General features: G+C 39.9%; 1 protein-coding gene across 3 annotated transcripts in view; it reads right to left on the reverse strand.

Moving 5' to 3' along the window:
- Positions 1 to 13,885, reverse strand: part of smg1 (SMG1 nonsense mediated mRNA decay associated PI3K related kinase) — a 79,395-nt gene that overhangs the window by 53,325 nt on the left and 12,185 nt on the right. For all 3 annotated transcript variants that reach the window (XM_034594498.1, XM_034594499.1, XM_034594497.1), the window contains exons 7-15: positions 13,666 to 13,791; positions 13,477 to 13,549; positions 11,596 to 11,693; positions 10,829 to 11,002; positions 7,864 to 8,085; positions 7,471 to 7,572; positions 6,175 to 6,465; positions 2,753 to 2,883; positions 974 to 1,135 (exon numbers count right to left, since the gene is read on the reverse strand). In XM_034594498.1, coding sequence (XP_034450389.1) covers positions 974 to 1,135; positions 2,753 to 2,883; positions 6,175 to 6,465; positions 7,471 to 7,572; positions 7,864 to 8,085; positions 10,829 to 11,002; positions 11,596 to 11,693; positions 13,477 to 13,549; positions 13,666 to 13,791 — 1,379 coding nt within the window. The remainder of the gene's footprint in view (positions 1 to 973; positions 1,136 to 2,752; positions 2,884 to 6,174; positions 6,466 to 7,470; positions 7,573 to 7,863; positions 8,086 to 10,828; positions 11,003 to 11,595; positions 11,694 to 13,476; positions 13,550 to 13,665; positions 13,792 to 13,885) is intronic.

Consider the following 13,885-nt stretch of genomic DNA (forward strand, 5'->3'; position numbering starts at 1 on the left):
GAACAATTCACTTTAAATTATATTTTTATACATTTTTCCTCAGAAAAAGAACTTTTCATACTCCTGTGAATTGTCACTGACCAAATCCGTCGTGAAAGATCCAATCACAAGTGAACAGCTTTATGTTCATCTTTTCAAAATTGGCATTAAAATGCGTCGAATGATGCGTCTCCTCGGATGACTCTGCTCTATTTGCAAGTACACACGTACAGCATTTATGTTAACAAAGTCATAATTATGTTGTTTTTACCCAGTCTGAGTACTCAGATGTGTCTGAAGTCACTGTGTTTATGTTTTTGCTGTCACAAACAAGCGAGAGAGCGGTATAGAGAGAGAAGTCAGGGGGAGCTAAACAAATCTTCTGCAGCTGTGTTATGAAGAAAGATTTGACCAATTTAGGAAAAGTATCAATCATTTGTGGTCTGTGTTGATATTTTGGCCAATAGCAAATCAGCGTATGGTCACTGAGAAGCGATTAAAAATGTCGGATTTGCGTTCACACAGTGAAAAGAATGTGGCCACATGCCTTTCAGACCACCTCCAAATGAGATTTCAGCTGTACCTTTCTCCACATACAGATGGTCGACCATGTCTCATTAAATAAGACTTTTCACCTTAATGTCCTTGTCACACAGGTTTGAATAATGAGCAGCTTTTTGGCTGCTCAAAGTTTCTAAAAGATATTTTTTCTAAGCTCCAACAAAAATGCTTTTTGAAAATTGTGTTTAGTTACCATGTTATAGTACCTTTTGTTAATATGACTATAAACTGAATATTTCAATACATTTAATATATATATATTTTTCAATCAGCCTATAATAGATGTAATCATGAAAGATTCTTGATTCTTGAAAAGGAATGTTCGTGGGGCCATGTGTGCTCATACCAACTCAACACAACTAATTTAACTGGAGATCAGTAAAACACCTTTTCAAGATTTAACTATTTTGGACATCATAAAAAAAACATGAACCTGGCCTCGTGGTAGAGGTGCTCCTTTGACAGTAGACCTCCCAGAAGGGTTAGCAGTGTGCTGAAATGTTTCTTAGTTGCTGTGGTCACGGTACTGATGACGGCGCCATCGAACAGGGAGGGAGAAGATGATGACAGGCTGGATGAGAGGAAATGGTCATGTCTGTATAAAAATAAAAACACAACATGTGTTAATAGCAACCACAGAGCAGAAAAACAACATCAACATATAACTGTTACTCAGAGAATTTGTGCTTAAATTGGAGCTTTGACTGTGACCCGTTCAAACTTTGTGAAAAACTCTACACTCTTACATGTAATACACGACAAAGAGCATATATAACAACATACATTTGTAGATATTACTAAAGAGCACTATGGGGGACAAGTTGTAACAAAAATACTTATTTGAACTAAGATAAGGGTTAATATAGTACCAATCCACTGATATTACACATTAAGCTAATTTACATATATTCTCATGGTGTATATGACAGTTTTAGCCTTATTCTTTCAGATGCAACCATTGTGGGTTCAAGCGCACCTGGGACTAAACAAAAAAACTAAAAGATTTAGTCTAAAGAAGAAGGCTGAAGAATACAGCGTTTCCGATGGTCCCTGAATGCACCTTGTCGGAAGATACCAGTGGACATTTAGGCTTTAAACACGATGTCAATGACCTCGTTTCGAGTTGAATATTAATGTCGGGGCGTGCCTTCTGATCATTGAGCAGCTGTGGATCGTAAACTCCAACACACAAGTGTCCACTCTAGCTGGAGTGAACGCCGTTCATGTTCATAATTTGTAAACTGATTTGTTCGGTTCAGCGTTCACAAAGAATATGAACAAACTGTCAATAACCGTCTCTGAACTCTGGTAAACTCGCTGGGGCTTTTCACTTTCTTTCTCTCTCTCCATGCTCTGAGTCTCTTCCCTCCTCTCCTGATTCAAAAATATGCATGTGTGCAGGAGAGTTTTCTGGATGGGCGGGGGAGTGAGCAGTCTGCTGTGAGGGGGGCATGAGAAATGAGAAGCGAAACTCAAAGAGAATTTCATGCTGACGGCTTAAAACATTTACGTGACAATTTGTACTTGATGGTTGCGATAGTTATTTTATACATTGCACGTGGTACAAGCATACATCGAGTATATTCAATATATATCGGCCACCCCTAGGTGTCAGGTTGCATATGATCAGCTTCAGCAGCTGACAGGTATAACATTCCCTCTGATGAAAATCGATATATTTCATATAGTCATCAGAGCCAACAAAAGGATTTTGTCTGTCGCTGAAGACCCTTGCCCCCCTCAGAGACCCTCTAACAATCCATGCAGCGAGCTTCACAGGATACTCTAAGAACGGTGATGCCATGTCTCAAAGAACCTGATCAGTGAGTGCTGCTTTTATACTGCTTGATCTTTTATCTTCAACTTAACCTGCTCTGGAGCAGGTTAGCTGCTCAGCATAAGTTACCATGGTGATTTACCCAGATAAGAAATGAACGAGATTCATAGTACAGAGCTTTACAAACACAACAATCAACATAAAAAAACTGGCAATTCCTCATTTGCCAATAGAAGCATACACAACAACTCACAAAACTAAGATTCAACAGTTAGTGTGATCTGTGCTAGCATGTGTATCAATAATATTCTGACATAATACAAATAAAGTAATAATACATTTGGTCACCCAGTACATGTTAACATTATCAAAGGACAGTTAGTACATACATTACTTGTTATATTTTACAATACACAGTACAGGTGTGTGTATTACCTGGTGCAGTGGGAGAAGAGGGTGTAGAGTACAGCATACTGGATTGCAGGGTAGTAGACAGCTAACTCAGAGTGAACCAGCATCAGATTGTGACTGAGAAGAGCGAAGACAGTAGGGGACAAAGCCCACATCTATCGAGATAAAACAAATTACAACATGAACACACATGGCCACATAGAACAGCAGTTCATCTTCAGTCAGTGCTAACATCCAAAACATCCTGATGCTGATACACATTTAAAGCTTTTCACCAGCAAACTGATGTGAGCCAGCTTTACTTTCCTGTGACCTTAGTGACAGATACACAGCTTTCTAAACAGCCACCTCCTTGGACCCGTTAAGATGGTGACATTCTTTTGCTCTTTTTTAAACTTCATGTTGCACGACCGCAGAAATGTATTGATTCATCGTTATGCGGATGTGGATGACTTTATATAAATGCAGAAACAGAACATAAACAATTAAAGTTTTCCGCTATGTACATTTTTTAAGCGATGTCCCACCACTGCATAATTGTAACTATTGGTGCTTAAGGATCAGGGGTCTCATTTATAAAACAGTGCATAGGATTCATATTAAAAGTCTACGTGTACACAAAAGCCAGAAATGGCGTACGGTAAAGAAAATTCTGATATATAAAACCATGTGCACGCACACCTCTACTCAATGTTCGCTTTATAAATCTGCCTCATACTCCGCCCTCTACACGCCCCTTTTCAACCATAAATGGTCAATGCAAAGCACCTCATGAATATTACATTTTGCTGCTGACCAATGGGTTTCCACGGTGAGTCATGACAGAGTCACGGCATCAAGCGATGAGAACAGATCAATATAATCTATATTAGCTGATCATACATCGCTGAACCCTCGCTTCCTCCTCATTCTTCCATTCGCGTGCATCCATCAAGCAGAATCACGCACCAGTGTCACGGCAGTATTTATTTATTTAGAGCAACTGGACAGATTACCTCACATCAGTGGATCCTCACCTCCACTCTGGGATATTATTTGGAGTGAATCGTTTTTCTTCATGTCTTTTAAGTGCGCTCTGTGCGCCTGATGGCACAGTCACGTTCACTGCAGTGATTTGATGATACACGCACAGTGTTAGAAGATATTATTAAAACCTGTTAATGACTCGGCTCTGTAACTCCGCTGTTAAATGGAATCTGAACGTAATTTGCTGTAAGTTGTTTTATATATTTTTCAATGAAAAGGTTCGTGTGGAACAGATATGTCGCGCGAGCACAACTAAAGCTGTTGGTTTTAATGTAAATGATGAAGTGGATCAATAACCTGCTTCAGTTCACCACCTCACATCTGCGTCGCCACTTTCCCGTCTCCAAAATGTTCATACGCATGGGTCAGAGTTTGCGTGGAAATACGCAAATTTTCCCGTCAAGTTTGTTTTTATAAATCCCAACGTTTGCGTGAGAAGTGGCGTACGCACGTTTCAGGCCCTGTTTTGTGCGTACGCAACGGTTATAAATGAGACCCCAGGACAGACGCAGAGTTTAGGTCCAGTCGCCTTTTACCATGTCAGGGTCTCCTGTCCTCCCTCCACTCCCCTGCTGACCTATGCACACCTTACACTTTAACATTAAACACCAACACTAATCAGAAGTTATAAGAACTTTGTGTTTGTTTGATTCCCTTTAGAGTTTTAGGCACGTATTTAAACACGTGTGCACTGTGTGCATGCAGTTCAGCTGTCTCACACAACACAAGCCAGAATATCAGGGTTTAAGTGACCGGAACGATCCAGATTCATGCTCTGACATCATTGATTAATAACTAAATACAGTTAGGTTACAGTTATAGGTTTTTGTGTGAAGAGCAACAGAGGCAGGAAGACAAACACAAACAAACACAGGCTGCAGACAGGAGAGTTCTACCCACAGATTATCACACTAGACTGAGTTTTGTTAACTACATTGTTTGAAAAAAGTTGTGATGCCTCGCTTGTACAGGAACACAAATATGAATTCAACAGGTTTTAGTAAAGATCAGCTCTAAGTGCAAGTGATTCCAAAAAAGCAGAGGAGCAGAATCTCTTGTTGACCAGTGGATGCGCCTCAATACTGCTAAGGGGGGCCAGGAGGGGCCACCTGATACAGCAAAGGCTTTAATCAGAGTTAATGGTTTCTTAAATGCAGCACACACATCTAAACAATGAATGTCAAATCAATGTGGAGAGCACTGACCATTGTTAGATTGACTTTTGTCTGACTTTTGAATAGAAACCCTTATTTTGTAAATTAAAGCACACTTGTAATAACAGTAAGTCTTTTAAAAAACTACTTTTTAAAGCACAAATCATGAAGCTAGAGACAGCCCACGAGACAAGTGATAACAAATAAATCATGTATAAAAATAGAATTCATTGACGCATTGAGATGCATCGATAATCGTTTTATCATAGAATCGTTGCCCTCTTAATCAGAATGGGATCGTGAGGTGCCTAGAGATTCCCACCCTAAGTGGAACCTTGTGTCTCAGCTGTGATAACCACAGCGAGTTGATTAGGTTGGCCAATCAGTGCTTACTACAGTTTGACCTAATTTCAGAGGTAAGCACACTAGAGCTGCAAAAACTAACCGATTAAATCTATTAAAATAAAATATAAAAATAGTTGCCTTCAAAGAAGCCTGTTAGCTGCATAATGCGCAAAGCTAATTTCACATTGCACAGCTGCACTCCATCACTTCGGATGGAGAACCTGTGGTCGCCTTCAGTTGTCATAAAATCTCAAAAGCTGCTTAGTTTGTCCAATTTGGGCTACTATAAAAAACATGGCGGCCTCCGTAGAGAGGACCCTCTCCCGATGTAAATAGAGAGTATTTAAATATAAAAAGGTTCCATTCTAGAGAAAACAACAATTCCTACAATTTACTCACAACCATTTGTGATCACACCTGCTGCATTTCCTATGACGGCACCTAGTTCGGCTCTAGGTAGGAGGAAGTGTGTCTTCTTACTCAATCTCAGACCAACCTTGCATTTAAGTTGGTACTTGGCTCTTATTTAAAGCATTCTTATGTGTAATTCTTTAATAAAGACAGGCCATTGTTTAAAGCCAGCACCTCAGTACTACAGTGCTTCTGACTTCAGCTCACCACTTGTGATACATGTGATTTAGGGATTGGAGCTGTGCTCCTTTTGTTACATTTGCAAGGTGGCACAAGATCAATTAACATACTTAAGCATTTTTTAAACAATGAGGACAGAGGTGTGTTCATATTGGCAATGAAACATTTTGATGTTTATGTCACTAAAAGGACAGAAAGGACAAGAGACATTTAGACGTCTGCTAGGAGCTGGTATAGCTACTAAAGGTAAAAACAAATTTACATCTCAAAGGGGTACTACTTAAAGACGATATTTAGTTATTAGTAGTACAGAAAAGCATAGTGGCTCACCCCAATGAGCGAGTTCTTGGTGTTGCCAATGGTGGTGAGGGTGCTGAGGTTGAAGATGAGGGTGAACTCTGCCTTTTCCAGCGGTAGGGTGAGGGAAGCAAAAGCGGGATGCTGGATGGTGGGACATGGGTTATCTTGCACCTGGTCCAAACCAGTGGGCCCCAGGCTTACCATCAGGTTGGACAAGGCACATGCCATCTCACCCAATACCATTTTATAAGCTGCCTCCAGTGTTGGAATGTTTTTCAGGCCAAGCAGTACCTTGTACACACCATGAACAGCTGACATCACCTGTAAAGTGCAGAAACACACAAATATTGACGCTTGATATCATTGTGTTTTATTCTTATTGAGGTTAACCTCAATTGTAGCAGATAGCATGCTTCACCCCGACATGCTGGTCTCACAAATGCTCATGTGGCTGATGGGGCGCAAATTCCTGCAGCCAGGTTCAAACATGTCCAGAAGAGTGGGGTTGCTTTGGCAGCATATTAATACTTGGAACTACTAAATACTTAATACTAAATCTTCAACTACCACATATAATTATTGGGGCTGTAACAATTCTCAAACTGAGACTGAATGGAACTGCAACTCGTCTCCCGGCCCAACCCCACAAGCTTCAACACCTGCAGGTGCATCCTGTTGAGTTCTCATTACGTTACCCTCGGGACACACTGGCTTCGTCTCAACACGGAAAAGCTGCATGTTGCGGTTGTTCACACTGGCAGCGCGTTTGTTGCACTACATACTGTATAGTAGTGGTATTACTTTTAGTACCTAGGACTACTACTTATCAAGGAAATACAGTGGTCGTACCAGAAATCTCACAAACGGTGCAGTTATATAAAAAGTTTAACGTAAAGAACTTCAGATAATAGGCAGGGGGCAGGCTCTCTTTCTCACACACAAATACTAAAACTTACAGGTGTAAGACAGGAACATAAGTGGTCGTGCTGTCATCAGCATCAATGCAGAACTAGCTCAGATGTCATATGACGACTTAATGAACGATTTTGCAGTCAGTAAATGCAGACGTGTGCGTTTGTAGAGCTTCCCACAACTGCTGAAAAAGCCTGTTCTGTAGTGCAATATATAATGTCTTTTTTTTAAAGTTTGTAGATTTTTTTTTACTTTTCCCCGAATTTCTTTAACGTTTAACAGAAATTTTGGCCTGGGGGCCTTTTCCCACACACCCACAAGAAGAAAACGATGTCTGAACTGAACCATTGATTTGGAGAAAAGAAAACATGAACATGTATCGACACTCGCACAAACACAATAGCCCACACACACCTCTTTCTCTTGGTGAAAGCGCAGATTCAGCAAATGGGAGTCAGGTGCCAACAACTTCTCAACAAAGAACACAGGCAACTTAGTGTTGATTTGGTCCACAATCTGAAAGAAAATGCAGAGACAACAATGACTTTAACATGTTACAGAATTTGTTTTTAACAGCATTAAAGCTCATATGATACATTTCCTGACTTCTGTCAGAAATGGAAATTTATATGGCTTTGCAGAAAATCTCAGGGAAAGAGTAACAGCCCAGCTTGACAGTGAATTCTTCAGGGTACCAATCATCAGTCGAGGTGCAGGGACTGAGCTTACTTGCCAGTCACAATTATCAACACTCGTCAACCCACAGACACACAATCTAATTCTGTCAGAAATACTGAGTGACTGTACCAGAGTGAGAAGGCTAAGCACAGCCAGACTATAGTCTGTTCCACAGGCATGGCAGCAGTCCAGCTGGTCTAGGCCATAAGCTAGGACTGCCTCCATCAGCTGACCATAGGGTTCCACACTGGCCAGCAGCACACCCACACACTCGTTTCCTGCTGTGAGAACTGCCTCAGAGAATTGCACCTGCTTAGCCATGGTCACACAGGCCAGAACCCGATTCAGGACCTTAGGAAACAGAACAGAGAAAAATGATTCCAATGACAAAGTTCTAGTATGGCATTTAAAGTCACTGTCTGGAATGTACAGAAATGCACATTCCACTGATGTCTAAGTGGCATTAAGGTAGGTGGGAAACTGCCCCTTCCCCACACCATGACTCTCATGTATTAATCATTTTCACATTTGATTTTGAGTTACACGGCTACTAAGTCTTAACAATTGCATAAAACATGAAAGCTGAGGATTTAGAGGAGACAGTGAGTTGATGCAGGAGAGTGGTCGAGGATGTCACTGTCAACATAAAATATATACTTTTTCATTTCATTCTCTCTAAGTCCTACGCTGTCTGTCTACATGTCTGTGTGTGTAAACAGGCAGTGACCCAGAACAGAGGGTAGAACCCCAAGGAAAAAATATGTAAGCGTTGTTGCATAAATGCTCATTATAAATATAGAAAATTTCACAATTAGGATAATTATTATAATTGGTCAGATTTTTCTTATTTAAATATTTTGTATATTAACGAACTCCTCCTAGAGCTTTCATCAGATCAACTTCTAATTCTGTGGGTGTTGTATCTAGGATATACATGGTCCAATATACTCCAAACTGGATGTTTGACAAAAGTCCCGTCCTGATGACATCTACGCAAAATCATGACTTAAAATCACAGCGCCCCCTGGTGGCAGAAGGAAATGTCTTGTTTTTTGCACGTCTTACACTTTGATGTACTTCTCCTCGTCCATTGACCAAAACCATGTCAAACTTTGTCAGAAGGGCCTCAAGACATTGATGATGTAGGCATATGGAAACTGTGAGATTTCGCCGAACACTACGTTAATGGCGTGAGGTCAAATTTCAACAAGTCGCCATTAAACACGAAATTGCTGTAACTTCAGTGTACTGTGTTCCATCTCCCTCAAACTACAAGTGTGTAACAATAACACAGGAAGTTTATCCTTCCCGCGGTGCACAAAACGCACGCAACACAGAGCCGTTTCGCCCGGTCCCCGACCGCCCTCCCCCACGGCCGTATCAGGTCCCGAGTTGGCAAGTTCTCGGGCCCACACAGTGCTGCTTTGCAGCCCTAGTTAAGTTTCAGTTCATGTGAAAATAAACAATTTAATTGATGTGAAATGTTAACTTGTGAATTAAGTAATTTGTACATTAGGATGATGATTTATTTTTGGTCAATAAACAAAGTTGACTGAAATTTGTAATTAATGTTTGTGTTTCATGCCACCCGGAACTTTTATTAGCACACCTGTAGAGCCACTACAGTTTAATTAGGCAACGCAAAAGGAACGAGCAGATCACTCATGCGGTTCACATGCAGCCTACATTTGGCCACAAGTTTATGACAAAATTCGAAGAAGCTGTTAAACTGACTTAAATTTTTTTTTTTTATTGTCACTTCTTTTTACGTCTGGTTGATTTGATACATCTTTACCTTGTTTATTTACCTTGTTGTGCAGTGCGACAACCCTGTTCTGCAATGTTGATGTGATTAACATGTGAAATCCAATCAAATAACAAATTACGTTTTTTCTTAATTGGCCTATATTACATCCTTCAGTAATATAAAAAGCAATTGGGCACTAACATTTATGATTCCAAATTCAACTCAGGGCTAATTCTATCTTCTAAGACTTGCAGGAGTAAAGACCATCAACTAATTTGAATGTTAATACAGTTGTTCAAACTATGAGCATAACATGCCTTTTAATTTCTTAATTTAAAAGCAAGGTAAGGGTGCTCTGATTGATCCAATCGGTATCCAATAATTCCTCTAATTGGTTTGATCAGCGATCTCTATAAACGCCGATCAGAGGAGCCAATCAAATGAAGAAAATGAAGGGCAATTGTCAACAGAGATGGGAGGGAATTGAGATAGCTCACTCGTCATTTTTTTCAGTAAATAGTTTTGTATTCTAACTTAGGTAGTTTTTATTATTTTTTTTTTTTTACAAGAACTGATCCTGAAAATAGTCTGTGATATGAAAGAAGGTTAAGTTGTGTCCTGCTCATATAGTTAATTTATAAAAACCTGCAAAGCATCACTCATGCAGCTGCTGACAGTGCAGCTGAAACGTGATGCTGATACAGGAGTTTAATATGACAAAACTCTGAGTAGGATTCAGCCCTGTTGGGTGTATTTGCATATGGAGCTGGGAAGAGAAATTCGATGATAATTAATCACTTCGATCGCCCAAGCCACATGTTAATCAGGCATAAACAGGCCCATAGACTGGTGATCAGCCCCAAAACCCGGATTGGAACACCCTTAAAACAAGGTCCATTTTTTTTTAATATGTTGTGATACTGTGCAACTCTCGTAGCTTTCCATTCAGCTGAACTTATGAGTGCATCTTGTCCAGAACACAGTATGTGTGTCTCTGATTACAGTCACTAGAACACTGCTTGATCCTCATAGGGAGATGGTTGTGGTTGTTTTTGTCTGTTTGTCCTAATCCAATTATTGGTTCATGGTGTCCTATTATTTTTACACTTCATTTGTCTCTACAGTTTTTTTTTTTTTTTTCACTGAACCTAATCATTTTGTACCAATATTTTGTATATCTCTCCACTTTGTTTACCTTTATTCACTTCAATGTGTTACATATTTTTCATTGACTAAAACGTGTTTGCTTAATTATATCTGTACATATTAAAAAAATGAATAAAAATTAAATTACAAAGAAGAAACACTGCTCAGCCCTCCGTCTGGTTCTCTTTGCGTGCCTCTTACATCTGTGACGTAGACTTCAGTGATGGGTGGACCTCTGAAGGGGCTGAATCGCTCTCCAATGCTGCGGACCACTGTACTGAAAACCCTGAGTAGTGCTGCCAGCTTAGGTAGAGACACTGAGGGAGGGGGAATGTCTTCATCCAGTGCCTCGCCTGACACCACATGGCTCAAATCCTAAACAGGAGAATCAGTCAACTCAGTTAAGCACTTATACAATATATACTGCCACATTTAATTGTAAAAGAACATAGTTTAAAAACGATTCCTTGCTAATCTTTTTGTTGTGTATTTTTCCCCCCCATTTAAATATTCATCATTTTGGTTTGGGATCTAGAATAGGTTTACGTGTGTAAAACAAGCTGGCAGGTAGGCATATTATATTTTACTTGGTGACATACATGCTTTTTGAAAAAAAGCCAGCAGTACAGATTAGGCATATTCTGTAACACAGAATGACTTTGCAGCAGACATTGAACTTAGTAACTTGACAGAGCTACCACATGCACATAAAAGCTTGTACAACCTGAAGGAAAGTGAAAACTACTAGAAGCTTGATATGGGCATTTTAATCACAAATGAAGACTTGCTCCTATTGAAAACTACATATTTACATTCATCTCGTCTGATTGAATAATATAGTAAATATATCGTATTGAAAATATATTTGGAGAAAATAATCAATCAATAGACTATTTGATCAATCTATTATTAGCATGTTTTGGCATGGCTGCAATTCAGCGTGGACTTTGCGTTAAGACTAACTTCACCTCTGCATATGCCTCCATGTCCTCCAAGAACTGTCCCAGCAGGGTGGTGGAAAAGGTCAAGTCTGCCACCCAGAATTGCTCCAGACTTTGTAACCAGCCTAAACAGACAGGAAGAGAAGAATGGCAGATGAAAACCTTTGCACTGTCATTATGCTCTTGAAGGGCCCATATTTTACACCTTTCTGGGATTTAATTTGAGGTATTGGTACCCCCAAGATGATATATCAATGGTTTAATGTCTGGTATCCATAGGCAGCATACATGGGAGAACAGTAACAAAATAAAACTTCTGACAAAAGTTGAAAAACAAAGTTGAAAAATGGTGGTGATGGTGACAAGGTTGGGTTGGTTAGATGTATACTCATTGCTGTGTTGTCCTTATGCATCCCTCTTTAATTTTAACATACATGAACTGACTTGGTTATGAGTGGCTAGTGAGCCCAGTCACAGAAGATGACATGGAAATTCTCATGTAGAAAGACCACCAGGACAAGTCCCAGTAACCACTGCATATACACACCGTCTGAAATTACACTTTCATCTCATATTACAAGTTCACTCACTATGAGCAACATTCCTTATAGCGGTATAGTGCTGTATAGTGTGTCCCTCACCACCATAGAGAAACAAAATGCTGATATATCGCCATTTACACAGAGGTCTATTGGATAACTTGCTGAAAAAAATCCTGTACATTAACAGACTCATAACAGCTGACTTACTGTTAACTTTGAGCAGTGAGTGAATATATGGGCTTGTTTATTTTTCAGCACTAATTTTTTTTATGAGCCCGAGCAGCTCTGTACTCAGTAGTTCTAATCCATGGTGAATTTGCAGCTAATTACTAGAGATGTGATAGTAGTAGAGGTGTGCATCTTCTCTGGCCTTACGATTCCATTAGGATTCAGCAGTCAAAGATTCGATTCACAACGATGCATTTAAATGTATCACATACACAATTTTCTATATTACTGCACATGGCTGCTTTTTCATCAATTAATACAATTTGTCAAACAAACATGAACTCTCTTTTTATTTAGAAATGCCTTAAAAATATTATCGACTGTTATGCTTATTACAATTGTGCCGTAATTTCGTAATAAGGTTTTGACAATTCAAAAATCAGGCTACAACAGTAAGTCTATGACAGTGGTCAGTGCTCTCTCCATACTGATTTAACAATCATTCAGTTTAGATTTGTGTGCTGCACTTTGGGCTTAAAATGACAAACTCAGATTATAGCCTTTACTGTATCAAGGTGGCCCCGCCTGGCCCCCCTGAGCAGGGCCACTGCACTGAGGCACATTACTCCACAGTTCAACAAGTGTGATGTATTCTAATCACTCACACTTAGGAATCATTTTTATAAAAACCCGCTGAATTCATATTTATGTTCTGGGGCGTCGCTTGTTCTGCAACAATGAAGTTAAAACACTGCGTTGCTTCTTAATCTAAGGAAAAACACTTCTGTCTGCAGGAGTGTATGTGTGTGTGTGTCTGCTCATCTCCGTTACTCTTCACACAAACTGATAATCACTTGTATCTAGTTAGTAATCGGTGATGTCTATTATGACTCCAGATTGTTCCGCTCAATTTAACACTGACATCCTCACATACACGATACATGTCTCATAAACTCTAGAGTCTCACGCAAACCTCAGGTTTTACGTGGTTGTTTTCATACAATGCTTAGGTTTTAGAGTAGGTTTTAATTCGGCACCTTAGGCATAAACAAGTTTGTGAAATTTGAAGCGGAAGATGTTTGTGGCAAACAAATGTTTACCACATTGCACTGAATTACAAGACAATTACTAGCATGCAATCAAAACACCAGAGACAAATTTAGAAAACCTTAGAGTGCCTATATAAAATCAAACTGACCTGAGACTTGCTGAGTGAGTGCCTGCTTCTGTGTGTGGTCAATATGCCAGCCCACCAAGATGTCCACTGTGTCCTGTGGAAGCAGCAAACATCAAAGGACGTGGAACTGGTATTGGCTAAGTTCATCCTTTGTTGAACTGTGAGCTTTAAACATATTCAACAATAACCACTTGCTGCTGAAACACTCACCCTGAAGTTGGTGCTGAAGACATGCGGGTAGCAGCGAGCCACCTGAAGAATACACTTAACACTTTGACAAAGCAGCTCTGGTGTGTCCACATTTTCCAGGATGGACTGCAGGTTGCTCATCACCAGCTGAAACAAATGACACACTCAAAATGATCCACCTACCAGGCCTTACTAGGCACCAGACAGAACACACTTCCCTTTCTCTTCACTACCAAGATGG

Source organism: Hippoglossus hippoglossus, chromosome 8 (assembly GCF_009819705.1).
Source record: "Hippoglossus hippoglossus isolate fHipHip1 chromosome 8, fHipHip1.pri, whole genome shotgun sequence".
Lineage (NCBI taxonomy): Eukaryota > Metazoa > Chordata > Actinopteri > Pleuronectiformes > Pleuronectidae > Hippoglossus > Hippoglossus hippoglossus.